Source organism: Peromyscus eremicus, chromosome 14 (genome assembly GCF_949786415.1).
Source record: "Peromyscus eremicus chromosome 14, PerEre_H2_v1, whole genome shotgun sequence".
Taxonomy (NCBI): Eukaryota; Metazoa; Chordata; class Mammalia; order Rodentia; family Cricetidae; genus Peromyscus; species Peromyscus eremicus.
The window spans coordinates 83,030,632-83,044,906 of NC_081430.1; the positions used below are offsets into that span (position 1 = coordinate 83,030,632).

Genomic DNA, 14,275 nt, shown 5'->3' on the forward strand with positions numbered 1-14,275 from the left:
TCTGGTGCCTGCGGGTGGGCTAGGTTCTACCTGTGGCTGGGGCGTGAAGGGAAACGTTACCCGAACTGCGGCTGCAGCGTGGCCAAGTCTTAGCTGTGCAGTCCGGGGAGGCAGGGGCCGCGTCCAGCACAAAACCTGCCCTCCACCCGCCCCTCAGAAGTCCCCAGTCTCGATCTCAACCGGCGCTAAGAGCCGGTTCGGAGGTTTTCCGTTTCCCAAAGTGGCTTCCGCCTCCGGGTTGGCCTCTGCCGGAAGCAGTGTATTGATGACGTAAAAGTGTCGCGCTGTGAGTGATTCCGGAAGAAACAGGCGTGCGGCGTGAACATGGTGAGGAGAGTGGGAGAAGGAACTTTGTCAGAGCTCTTTGCGGGCGTATGGGAGCTCAGCGCTTGGCCAAATATAGCCTTGGAGCTTCCCTTGTGGTTTTTTTTTTTTCCATTCTGGTCTTAGCTCGAAGGAATCTAAATTGTGGGGAGAGAGCTAGGTGGTGTTTGCAGAAAAGAGAATCGGAAAGAAAAACAGGAGAAGGGAACTTTGAAGGATGCACTATGTTTCCAACTCTTTTTAACTCGAAAATTTCCGTTTCAAGGGGAAGCAGAAGAAAACAAGGAAATACGCGACTATGAAGCGAATGCTTAGTCTCAGAGATGAGAGACTGTGAGTGTACAGAATCAACTGGTTTCTTAAACTGATCAGAGATACCACGACGGGCTAAGTAGTCAAATTTGTTGTTTTTGTTTTGCTTATTATGTCTTAGATCTATATTGCATGGAATTATAGTCACTCATTCTGGGGGGTGGAGAGGATGGTGTCATTGTTGAAAAGCCGGTAAGGCCACACCATGCTTGTCTTCAGTTTCCAATTCCTGACACCCAAGTTTAAAAGAAAGGATGGGAAAACTCCAAGATAGTTCCATTTTATAAATAATAAGGATTCAAAACGTTAGAAGAAGAAACTAGAATGATGTTTCCCATTATAAAGAAGAACCAACCAGTTTCCCTGCATCAGTAAAGACTGGCCTTTGTTGTGTTGAAGAGTCTCAGAACAAGAGAATGGTCATTAAAGCCTTCAGAATTATTTTCAGCTTCTGATGTGGATTTTTATTGTATATCTTTAAAGAATGATGTCCCACTGATGATTTCTTTGTGGTTAAGGGTTCAATTTTATATGTGTGTAATGTCCTAGGCCTTTATAAAGAATGTGGGGCAACTTTTTCCCTATATTGGTGATCTGAGTCTTTTTTGGTTTGGTTTGGTTTTATGTTGCTCATTGAGACAGGGTGTCACGATGTAGCCTTGGCTGGCCTGGAATTGGCTGCATAAACTAGACTCAAACTCATAGAATCCTGTCTGCCTCTGCCTTCATGGTGCTGGGAAGGCTACCATGTTTGCTTGGGATATTCAGAAGTACTCAGAAGATTAATACCAACTTCTTCACAGGCTCTTAAAAGTGGATTTTTATTAGCGTATGTTAATTACACATAATAAGTTTTATAATGATGTTTTCAAACAGGTATAGAATGTCTTTTGATCATAGTAAACAAACCCCCATTACTCTCTTGGAATTAGATTTTAATCACTGGTAAGAGAAATATTGACTAAGAAAAAAGTTAACAGTATAATTAGAATTTAATCATTAACAATTTTTTGAGTTTATTGGTCTGATTAATTTTGATATTTTCAGGCTCCTTCCTACTGTAGTTCCTTGCTGTCAAAGTGTATGTTAATATTAACATCACAAAGTCACAAAACTGGATTGCTTTGGTGCCTTAAAAAAATAAAAGGAAGAAAAGATATTAGAATGGAACTTGAGGTGATGGGGTTGGACCTAGAGCTTGATACACACTGGTCTAGTGCTCTACAACTGAGTGACATCTCCAACAAGTCGAAATTTTCAGCTTCCAAATGAAATTTTAACTATATCATTTTTCCTCTTCTCTGAATTTACTTTTTTTGCAGTAAAGAAAAGGATAGATTAAAGCCTAAAAAGAAAGAAAAGAAAGATCCCAGTGCGCTGAAGGAAAGAGAAGTGTGAGTATTAAAAAACTTCAAGTTTTCCGTTAAAACTAAGAGATCCTAAACCATTGGCCCTGTTAAGAATTCAGGCTTTCCACGAGCTGACTTATTTGCTATTAAGTTAGTTATTTCCTAGTAAGTTCGGCACATGCACAAATGAAAGTGGTATTAATGAGCATATACTGATGTTGATGCTTTGAAGGGTTTTTTTTTGTTTGTTTTTGTTAAGATTTATTTATTTATTATATATACAGCATGTATGACTGCAGGCCAGAAGAGTGCACCAGATCTCATTACAGATGGTTGTGAGCTACCATGTGGTTGCTGGGAATTGAACTCAGGACCTCTGGAAGAGCAATCAGTGCTCTTATCCTCTGAGCCATCTCTCCAGCCCCTGAAGGTTTTTGAATCCCACGGAGCAGTAAATTTTCCCCTAAGGCACTGGGAATAAAATTTTTTTCCTTTCAAATTTCTTTTTGTTTGTTTTTCTGAGACAGGGTTTCTCTTTGTAGCTTTGGAGCCTGTCCTGGAACTCGCTCTGTAGACCAGGCTGGCCTCAAACTCACAGAGATCAGCCTGCCTCTGCCTCCCAAGTGCTGGGATTAAAGGTGTGTACCACCACCATCACCACCACCACCACCACCACCACCACCCGGCTTCAAAAAAATCTTTTAAAATAAATAATTGCCACACCAAAATTTCATAAGAGAGAGACTATAGTACCCAATATTGGTTAAGTTTAGTGTATTGTGGATGAAGGTCATTCCTTTAAAATAAGTATATTTAACTTCACCACATTTTCCCTATTTTGCTCTGGGTTCACAGAGGCTGTACTGTCACAGGTAGATACTGGTTCACATACTAATGTTTGAACATCATGGATTTTTAGATGAGTAACGGGCTCTGCTATCATATGTAATCCTATGATAGATAATCGTTTATATTTCATACACCCGTTTGAGAATTTTGAGAATGACAGACTTGCTGTGGCATTGGTTCCAATCCTGATGATTACATTCTGCCTCTTTGTGCCCTGTGACTGTCCTCCTGATCAAGGAAGAACTAGGTTTGGGGTAATTGTGTTTTTAAAGTTGTGTCACAGCTTTATAGTGGACCGGAGGTTAACATGCTGTTAACTTTTTTTTTTTTAAGTATGTGCATGTGTGTGGGCATGTGCACATGAGTCTGTGAAAGCTAGAGGCAGAGGATCTCCTGAAGCTGGAATCACAGGCAGTTAGGAACATCCAATGTCGATGCTAAGAACTGAATCCAGGTCCTCTGCAAGAGCAGTAGAACCTCATTTTAATTGCTGAGCCACTTCGGCTCCTTTGCTGACTACTGCTTGCAGTGAACGAGGGGAAAGGACAGTTGCCTGTGATGAACTCCCCAGCAGATGCTTCATTTCTGGTTTCATTAACATCAAACTTACTGATACAGACTTTAGTTTGTGATCTTATTTTCTTTCTCCTTCCAGCCCCCAGCATCCTTCCTGCTTATTCTTCCAGTATAATACACAACTAGGTCCACCTTACCACATCCTCGTTGATACCAACTTCATCAACTTTTCCATTAAAGCCAAACTAGACTTAGTGCAGTCAATGATGGACTGTCTGTACGCCAAGTGTGAGTATCATACTTTTATGTTCCTGTGCCAAATGCCATACAGAGTAATTGTCTCTATTCAAATACATGGAAGTGAGGATCTCATTAAATGAACCACTGGCCATTTTATTTTCAGTAAACCCAGAAATGGCAGTTTTCAGTAAATTGAGATCTAATGCATACTTGACTAGGAATAATCAAATTATCACAATTCAGAAAACAGTGCTTTGACTGTTATTAGAGACATCAATTTTGAATCTAGATTTTAAAATTCTGAACAAACGAAAGTCTATTTTTTGGTATATAAATTTATATTAAGCAGGATACATTCTCCATTCCACTCCACTAGAAAGCTAAATAAAACATTTTTCCATTTATGGTCACAGAGCCAGAAGTCAGATAATGGACACATTTATCAGTTAGAATTCATTTGTACTTCGAAAGGTCTGAGGTAGTTTATACCTCAGTGTACAGTTTACCTGTTACAGAGTCCCCTTGTTTATTTGGGTAGCCCTTCCTACTTGTAACCCTGAGCAGGAAAAAGAAAACTTAAACTATATCCAAGAGTACAGCTCCCTAATAGTTTTAGGTCTGTTACTTTTTTGGGTCAGGGAGGTAGCTCAGTGGTTCAGTGGAGCACTTCCTAGCATTTGGGAAGCCCCGAGTCCCCAGCACCACAAAACAACATTTTTTAAAAAGCCTGGTGGTGGCGCCCACCTTTAATCCCAGCACTTGGGAGGCAGAGGCAGGCTTATCTCTGTGAATTTGAGGCCAGACTGGTCTACAGAGTGAGTTCCAAGACAGCCAAAGCTACACAGAGAAACCATGTCTTGAAAAACAAAAAAACAAACAACAACAAAAAACCAAGATCTGTTGTATTTTGTGATTAATAGGTTTCTATTTATAGGGTTTCTTTGCTCTGTTAAAGGGCCATACTGGTACTTTGCCATATAGAATACATTGCTGGCATCAAAGGGAAATTTTGCACCTCCTTTTAAAAAGATAATATAGGCATACATTACTGTGATTTGTCTTATTAAGCATCACAGGTGTACTACATTCTTTTTTTTGTTTTGTTTTGTTTTGTTTTGTTTTGTTTTGTTTTGTTTTGTTTTTGGAGACAGGGTTTCTCTGTGTAGCTTTGCGCCTTTCCTGGATCTCGCTCTGTAGACCAGGCTGGCCTCGAACTCACAAAGATCCGCCTGCCTCTGCCTCCTGAGTGCTGGGATTAAAGGTGTGTGCCACCACTGCCCGGCTTTAAATGTCATTACATGTTTTTTGTTTTTGTTTTTCAAGACAGGGTTTCTCTGTGAAGCTTTGTGCCTTTCCTGGAACTCGCTTTGTAGACCAGGCTGGCCTTGAACTCACAGAGATATGCCTGACTCTGCCTCCTGAGTGCTGGGATTAAAGGCATGCACCACCACCACCACCACCACCCGGCTTTGGTTTTTCGAGACAGGGTTTCTCTGGGTAGTTTTGGTGCCTGTCCTGGATCTCGCTTTGTAGACCAGGCTGGCCTCGAGCTCACAGAAATGTTCAAGTGGGCAGGAGTATCAGACACTTTCCTCTGGAAGTCAGGAGACATAAAGTGAGCTGAAGAACTATAAATGATTATGCTTAGGGAGGTGTGATAAGCTGAGAAGAAAGCCAGGAATGATGTCATACACCTATATTCCCAGTATTCAGGAAACAGGGAAAGCAGGTTCAAGGTCAACGAAAAAATTTTTAAAAATCTGGAAGAAAATTGAAAGTATCACATCAGTGAACATATGAATGATTAATTCAGCAAGATATCATTATTGCTGCTGGGGATAAGTTTTAGTGATCTGGACAGAAAATAAAATCAAAGCTGCTAAATATTCCCTTAAACCAGAGTCTAATAGAGAGCAAGGTCCTAACTCCAGTTCTGTGAATGTGAAGAGAGGCGAGAAAGCTACAGGGGAAGAAAAAAAAAAGATTGATCCAGGTGGGGTGGTGGCGCATGCCTTTAGTCCCAGCACTCGGGAGACAGAGGCAGGAAGATCTCTGTGAGTTCAAGCCAGCCTGGTCTACAGAGTGAGTTCCAGGACAGTGAGGGCTACACATAGAAACCCTGTCTTGAAAAAAAAAACGAAGAAGACTGAAGCTTGTAGAGTTTAGTTACAGGCTTAAGAAAAGACACTGTCTCTAATGTGGAGCAGGTGAAGCAGCCAGTGCCAACATGGAACTGTAGTGAGTTACCCAGGAGCTCACGCTAAGACAACTGATGAGTAAGGACAGTACACAGCAGAGTTGTCAGTGTCCACAGAACATCCCTATACTGGAGGAAGATACTGAGACGCTCACACCTAGAGCAGAGCCAATGACTGGTTTCAGAGGGCGTCCTGACCCCTCCTAGTGGTTAATGTGACTGGTGACTTTAACTGAAGCTAGTCCTTATTTACATTTTATCTTTTTTTTTTTTTTTTTTTTTTTTTTTTTTTTTTTAAGATTTATTTATTTATGTATATAGTGTTCTATCTGCATGCATGCCTGCACGCCAGAAGAGGGCACCAGATCACATTATAGATGGTTGTGAGCCACCATGTGGTTGCTGGGAATTGAACTCAGGACCTCTGGAAGAACAGGCAGTGCTCTTAACCTCTGAGCCATCTCTCCAGCCCCCCTTATTTACATTTTATAAAATCCAGACCGGGAATATAGCTCAGTAGTCAGGTGTTGGTCCAGCACGTGTGATGCCCTAAGTCCAATACCCAGTACCACACACACCAAAAAAACAAAAGCAAAACCTCAGGCCAGAAGGGGTGGCCAGAGCGGGACCTGAAAATACAGCTAATGGAACATCTGCATGGTGTGTGTGAGGCCTGGATTTGCTCTCCAGCTCTGCCCCACCACAGACCAAAAAAATCCTAGGTCTCCTGAGAACTATACTAAATCCTCTCTGCATGTGCTTTAGAAATAAATAAATAAGCAAATAGGTGTGATGACACACCTATTTTCAATATGCTTGGTAGACATTTTAAGTCTAGTATGAGATGGGCTGTTCAGCAAAAATGGTTTTGCTGGGGGTGGCAGGTTGTGCTGGAGAGTTGGCTCAGCAGTTAAGAGCACTTTTTAGTCTTGCAGAGGACCCAGGTTCAATTCTCAACACCCACATGATAGCTTACAACCATCTGTAACTCCGATTCCAGAGGTTCCGATGCCCTCATCTGACCTCCAAAGGCACCACACATGACATGATTGCACATATATACAGGCAAAATATTCATATACATTAAATAAATATTTGTTAAAAGATATTTAAAAAACAAGTCTATTGGGGCCAGCAAGATGGCTCATCAGGTAAAGACACTTCCCACCAAGCCTCCTGAGTTTGAGCCCAGGAGCCCCCGTTTTGGAAGGAGAGAAAAATTCCTACAAGTTGTCTTGTGACCTTCACATATGCACTACAGCACATGATCCCAACCCTCTCCCCAATAAATAAACGATTGTAATTTAAAATTTAAATATATAGTAATGCTTTTGAAAGACAAGGGGGAAAAACTAAAAGTAAATTTAAATGAGAAGAGAATGGAGACACTAGGTCAATGAAATTAGATGGTTATGGAACCAGAAGGCAGTACGTGCTTAAAGAAGACTTAATTTCACAGCCATGTAACAGTTGAAGCATAAGGGCCTGCAATGGAGTAGGGAAGTGTGCCCCAAGAAGAAATTGAGTATCTTCAGCTATTACACCCCACAATGGGAGTGCCTCTCATTTTCCTACTCCTAAGTGACATTACTCTAGTTCTGTCTCTATAGATTTGCCTATTTTGGACAGTTCATAAAAATAGAACCTTGTGGGGTTGGGGATTTAGCTCAGTGGTAGAGCGCTTAAGGCCCTGGGTTCGGTCCTTAGCTCTGGAAAAAAAAAGGAAAGAAAAAAAAAATAGAACCTCTTACTTGGTTTTCTTTGATTCAGCATGATGTTTTCAAGGGCCACTCAGAGCACATATCACTGTTTTATTTCTGATCATGTGTACTGTGTGTAAAGATCACATTTTAGTTACCTGTTCTGGTATATTCAATAATATACCTTGAGCACTTTGCCTTGTTTGTATATGTAGATGGGCCTCATCCTTTTAAGCTACAAGGTATTCTTTTGTTTAAACAGATATTTCTGTTTGTCTTTTGGGGAGGAGTTTGTTTCGGGAGACAAGATCTCATATAGTCCATGCTGGCCTAGAATTCATTGTGTAGCTAAGGATGACGTTGAACTACTAATCCTTCTGCCCCTACCTCCCAAATGCTCAGATTACAGCTATACATTACTCTCACCTTCCACTCCAACCCCGTGTGTTGAAGCTTGAACCCAGGACCTCCTGAATGTTAGGCAAGCACTATATCGCTGAGCTATGTCCCCAGCCCACTTTGACTTTTCGTTTTGAGACAGGGCCTCACCAAATTGCCCAAGATGGCCTTGAGCTCCTTCTAGTTCATGAAGGCCTTGGACTTTTAATCCTCCTGCATCAGCATCTGGAGTAGCCAGGATTACAAGCCTTTGCCACCATACCCAACTCTTTTAGTTCTTATTGGTCATTTCAGTGGACTTAGTCTGCTGTCATTGTAAAAGTCTGCAGGATTTTTACAGAGTGAATTAAATATAATTCAGAGGATATCTTTACAAATTCTGTTACGAATTTTCTTATGCTGTGTTTTGTTTGTTCCTTGCAGGTATCCCATGCATAACTGATTGTGTGATGGCTGAAATTGAGAAATTGGGACAGAAGTATCGAGTGGCACTAAGGTAGAAGGATGTAGTCTAGATTTGGCATACTGGAGATATTTTAGAACACCTCATCTCTTTGTTAATCAAAGATTTCCTGGCCAGTTAGTTTAAATTTAAGAAAAAGAAAGAGGGAGAGAGAGAAAGAAAGAAAGAAAGAAAGAAAGAAAGAAAGAAAGGAAGGAAGGAAGGAAGGAAGGAAGGAAGGAAAGAAAGAAAGAAAGAAAGAAAGAAAGAAAGAAAGAAAGAAAGAAAGAAAGAAAGAAAGAAAGAAAGAAAAGGCTGGAGAGATGGCTGAGTAGTTAAGAACAAGTTAAGAACACTTGCTGCTTTTCCAGAGGACCTCAACTCAGTTCCTACTACCCATGTTGGGCACTCACAACTGCCTACAACTCCTTCTCCACATCACAACGATTGTTCTCATACAAGAATCCAAACCTAGAAAGTTCCAGGAAAACTCATCTCTGTCTTTTTTCCTGGATCTTACACCCGTACACCCACACATACAGTTCACTAACCTGCGTAATTCAGCAGGTTAGCAAAGATCCTCCCATAGTCATACATTCAGTTCTCTCTTTTTTGTAATCAGACAGGCAAAGGAAAATGTATTTAGCTTTTATATTGTTGATGGGCTGTGCCATAGTGACCATCCTTGTGCCTGTCTTACAGTATATTTGTGTAAGACAACTTCCTAAGATGGATTTGACTTTTAGTCCTGACTTTCCTTAACTGTAGGTTTGAGCAAATTAATATCTGGAACTCTTTCGCCTTTTGTAAAATGGAAATACAAACACCCAAGAGTTTGGTGCTGAGTAAATGAGCCCAAACGTGATCAGCTCCTGATTGTAATGATGTTGTATGAGATTTTGCTAGTGCTCTGACAAATAAAGCTTGCCTGGAGCTAGCCACTAGTTAACCATAGAGGCCAGACAGGTGGCACACACCTTTAATTCCAACTCTTGGGAGGAGAAAGCAGGAAGATCAGGAGTTCAAGGCCACCCTGGGCTACATAATATTGAACCAGTCTAATAAAGAAACAGAGCAGGGCGTTAGTGGTACACACCTTTAATCCCAGCACCTGGGATCTCGTGCCTTTGACCCTGCACTTGAGTGGCTCACACCTTTAATCCCAGCACTCGGGAGGTAGAGACAGGAATATGAGGTGGATGGAGACAGGATTTGGCCCCCATTCAGTCTAAGGATTTGTAAAGACAGGCCCCCCATTTGGTCTGAGGCTTTGTAGAGGTAAGAAGTCTTCTCTGATTTCCAGGCAAGCTTTATTTGTCAGAACAGAAACAAAATATCATACAACAAAATTCCCTTCCTCATAAAATGAAAAAAGAGCCTTCAGAGGCTAGAGGGCACCTCATAATCCCCACGTAGATCACGTTATATTTGCTTTACTGGTTGGAACATTTTCTTTAATCCACCTTTATAATCCTGCAGGATCGCCAAGGATCCACGATTTGACCGACTTCCATGCACACATAAAGGAACCTATGCTGATGACTGCTTGGTCCAGAGAGTCACTCAGGTACAGCATCACTTTTTAAATGTTTATTTTGTGCTTAAAACACAAACAAACAAAAAAACTGGGCAGTAGTGGTGCACACCTTTAATCCCAGCACCTGGGAGGCCGAGGCAGGTGGATCTCTGTGACTTTGAGGCCAGTCTGGTCTACAGAGTGAGTTTCAGGATAGCCAAAGTTACACAGAGAAACTTCTTGAAAAAACACAATAAAAAAGAAGAAAAAAGTGGCAAGCTGGAGCTGAAGAGGTGGTGTTTTAGTGGTCAAGAGCACTTGCTGCTCTTGCTGAGGACCCAGATTCAGATACCAACACTCACATCAGGTGGCTCCCAGCCTTCTGTAATCCCAGTTCTGATGCCCTCTTCTGGCCTCTGCAGACACCTGCACACATGTGGTGCATGCACATACACTACACACACACAAATAAATCAGGGGTTTTTGTGTGTGTGTGAGGAAAAAAACACTAGCTGGGTGAGGTAACACTTGTCTTTAATCCCAGCACTTAGAGGCAAAGACAGGTGGACCTCTGTAAGTTTAAGTCCAACCTGGTCTACATAGCCAGCTATACAGTTAGAAACACCCCCCCAAAAAAAGGGGGGAGCACAAATTATTACCTTCTGAACATTCAAGCTCAGTAAGGTATTTAGGGTAGGTTTTTCTTAATATACATATATATTATATAAATATCAGATATTGTATATTTATATAAGGATAAAATATATATTATGTTTTATATATTATATCTTCATATATATAAAACATAAATATATATATATATTTAGCAGTTCATAAGCAGCTTAGATACCATTTACTTGAAAAAGTAGATTAAAAAAATTGTACTCTAACCATAAAGGGAGAAGTATGTGCTTGGGAAGGAGTCTGGTTTCAAATCTCAGCACCTTGCCCATTGGAGGAAGAGGCAAACTGATCTCCGTTCAAGGTTCAAGGCCAGCCTGATCTACATAGTGAGTTCTAGGCCACCCAGGACTACACAGTGAGATCCTGTCTTAAAACAAAAACAATTCCAGCATCTGCATTAGCTTAGTATGTGATTTGGGACAATGATGGGGGTCTTATTCCACAAATCCCCTATAATGTGTTTTAAGTGAATTCATGTAGGTATAATAATATATCACATTCTACCACCATGTAAATCTTAAATAAGGTTCCATTTCCACCCCATGCAGGAATGATGTTCCTCCCCACCATACCTAACTCAGAAATGTTTTCTTAGTTAAGTCTGAGAATCTCCCAGGGTGCTATCTCTCACATACCCTGGAGTAATACCTTTTTGAATTCCTTCATTCTGAACTGCTCATCAAACAACACAGAACATCTGCTATTGATTGTTCACATAAGAAAGAACCTTTCTCAGGTTGGAGTTGTGGCTTGGTATAGAGTGCTCCCTCGTATGCGCCAGGCCCTGGATTTGATCTCCAACCTCAGTGCTGAGAAAAAAAGAAAAGAAAAGAAAGAAAAGAGCCAGGCCCTTGCAAAGGAAGGGATGAAGAGAGGAAGAGCTTGGCCCTTGCTAAGGCCGGCCATCTTCATTTAACGACCACTCTGCCCTTTAGCAACTCGATCCATAGCTGGAACCACATCACACTGCCAGCACAGTGGTAAAAGTTTTAGAGAACTCAATGGAGATTTGTATACGAAGTAAACTATAACAAAATAGCTTCCAGCGGAGAGTTAATGTTAAAGCTAAACTGGGGTTTTGAATCTTGGAGGTCCTTCTCCTGACCCAGGACCTGCCTACTTCTACCACTAAAGAACTTCAGAGTACCCCTAAGCCACAAGAGCAGAGGAAGGAAGATCTGTGCCCTCCATATACGTCATTTACGTAGAGTCAGTCAGGGGGATTTCCCAAAACTAAGGAACTGTCCATCTTAACTGTGGCAGTCCCTCCCATGTGTGAGACAGAAAGCAGTTTGCAGCTGAAACACCTCTTTCTTCCCCTCAAGATTCATAAGACCACATTGAGGCCAGGTAGCTTATATATTTTATTGTATAAATATCTTGTAGGTCTGCTGGTTACTGTGAAGGGACTATTCAGTGGTTGTGTGTGCATATACTCTGTGAGTCCTGTGTAAACATTAGTGGGCTTCTCTTTCAGCACAAGTGTTACATTGTGGCCACAGTTGACCGGGACCTCAAACGAAGAATCCGAAAGATCCCTGGAGTTCCTATCATGTACATTTCTAACCATAGGTGAGAAGTTGCTATTGGAAAGTGATTAGAGGCATGTAGTTGGTCATCAATTAAAGTGAGAGCAGGTTATAAAGTTATAGAGGATTTCAAAGAAATTACACTAGCTTGTTTACATTTCAAGTTGAAGAAATGCGACAAAATAGCATGAATAAGGGCAGAAGATAAAGATAGAATTTAGGAATGAAACAAACATCAAATTTGTACAATCAGATTATTAGAAGGACATTATTGCTTTATACAAAGCATTACTTTAAGTTAAGCTCATCCCTTTTAGGTAGAAATATTTTTGTGAGATTCTTGCAGGGAGCTTGATCTTCAGCATGGATAAAACTGGGCATGGTAGAATACCTGTATTCCCAACACTGGGGAAATAGTGACCAGAAATTCAAGATCATTCTTGCTACTCAGTGCATTTGAGGCCATCTCAGAGAGAGAGAATATTTGATTAACACCTCATCTGGGAAACTAAATGTTTGCTTTAATAAACAAAACAGTTCTTTATCCTTCTTGGATGTTCCCATGCCTGCCCTATAAAGATGTCTATGCCCAGCTTTTCCATTTGGGGAGAGCACAGTATATTGATAAAAATATGGGCTGACCTAAGCTCACCTGGACCCTATTATAAGTCATTCATTGTGGGGTTCCTCTAAAGCAGTTACCACTGATAAGGTTTGAGTGTAAAGGATGGGGGGGACTCCGATGGGTTCTGTACCATACCTCCTTTCTTAACAGTGTCTACTTTCCTTCCTGATCAGGTACAACATTGAACGGATGCCAGATGATTATGGAGCTCCTCGGTTCTAATTCTTACTCGACAAAATTTGCTTGCCTTTCTTTGACCAGCTTTCTCTGTTGTCAATTAATTAAACACACTTTTTGATGTTTTTTTTTAATGACATTTTGTCTCAATTTAAAAAATAGCTACGTCTTTTTAAAAAATTGTATTTTTTTATGTGTGTATGTATGTATGCATGTGGGTATGTATGTGTTAGTGCAGGTACCTTTTGGGGCCAGAGGCCTCAGATCCCCTGGAGCTGAAGTTACAGGTAGTTGTAACATGCCTGAGAACTGAATTGTCCTCTGGAAGAGCAGTTGGTGCTCTTAACCGCTGAGCCAAACTGTGTCTTTTTATAAGTCAGATGCTCCAGTGGGTATTCACATAATTTGATTTACTTAGTGTCTTAGTCATTGTTCTTTTGCTGTGAAGAGACACCATGCCTACGGCAGCTCTTATAAAGGAAAACATTTCATTTCAGCTGGTTTACAGTTTCAGAGGTTTAGTCCATTATCATGGCAGAAAGCATGGCAACATGCAGGCAGACCTGGTGCTGGAGAGGGAGCTGAGAGTTCTTCATCCAGATCATCAGGCAGCAGGAAGAGAATGAGACATTCTAGGCCTGCCTTGAGCATCTGAAACCTCAAAGCCCACCCCCAGTGACACACTTCCTCCAGCAAGGCCACATCTCCGTATAGACTTATGTGGGCCATTTTTATTCAAACCACCACACTTAGCAAACCTTTAAATATAGTAAAACAATACTGTTTGGGTCAAAGTACCAGGCAAGTTGAGGACAAGTTTTGTTTTAAAAATCAAACAGAAGCCTGGTGTGGTTGCACATACTTTTAATCTTAGCACTTGAAAGGCAGATGCAGATGGATCTCTGGGTTCAACCCTGGCCTGGACTATATAGTGAGGTCCTTTTAAGTGAATTTTCACTTGTATAAGATACAGCCCTTGAGGAGTAGAGCCTTGCACTCAGAACATCTTTTGAATTCTTCTGTTCAATGAATCAGGTTCCTCTTTAATGGTGATAATCTGTTTGACAATTACATACGCTTTCAAACCTACCTGTCTTTAGGATTCAGCTTACTTTTTTTCCATAGCAACTGCATACTTTTTGTATCTTTCAGCTCTGGTAAGCAGTAACTGCCACAGCCGGAATGCTATCCTGTCTTAAGATTTCTTCCACTAAGCAGACTGGTCCATTGCCTGTGACTGCATCCTCACTCAAGCTGTCAGGACACAAGCAGAATACAGCCTGATGGCTGTCGGTGGTAACGCACCTTTAATCCCAGCACTTGGGAGGCAGAGGCAAGCAAATCTCTTGAGTTCAAGGCCAGCCTGGTCTATAGAGCAAGTTCCAGGACAGCCAGAGCTACACAGAGAAACACTGT

General features: G+C 41.2%; 2 protein-coding genes across 4 annotated transcripts in view; one reads left to right on the top strand and one right to left on the bottom strand.

Annotated features, from left to right (window-relative positions):
• The window catches only part of Arel1 (apoptosis resistant E3 ubiquitin protein ligase 1), a 50,608-nt gene extending 50,366 nt beyond the window's left edge, over positions 1-242 (bottom strand). For both annotated transcript variants that reach the window (XM_059279752.1, XM_059279751.1), the window contains exon 1: positions 61-242. The gene's annotated coding sequence lies outside the window, so the exon portion shown is untranslated. The remainder of the gene's footprint in view (positions 1-60) is intronic.
• Fcf1 (FCF1 rRNA-processing protein) lies at positions 36-12,993 on the top strand. 2 transcript variants are annotated; one of them, XM_059279755.1, is made up of 8 exons: positions 36-327; positions 590-657; positions 1,959-2,030; positions 3,490-3,638; positions 8,310-8,382; positions 9,808-9,895; positions 10,743-10,854; positions 12,006-12,100. In XM_059279755.1, exons 1-7 carry the CDS (start codon positions 325-327, stop codon positions 10,815-10,817), a joined length of 528 nt encoding a protein of 175 aa, XP_059135738.1. In that variant the 5' UTR covers positions 36-324; the 3' UTR covers positions 10,818-10,854; positions 12,006-12,100. The 2 variants fall into 2 exon arrangements, with proteins under 2 accessions (XP_059135738.1, XP_059135737.1); XM_059279754.1 differs by lacking the exon at positions 10,743-10,854 and adding an exon at positions 12,856-12,993 and having other exon boundaries at positions 42-327.
• The last annotated feature ends 1,282 nt before the right edge of the window (positions 12,994-14,275 follow it).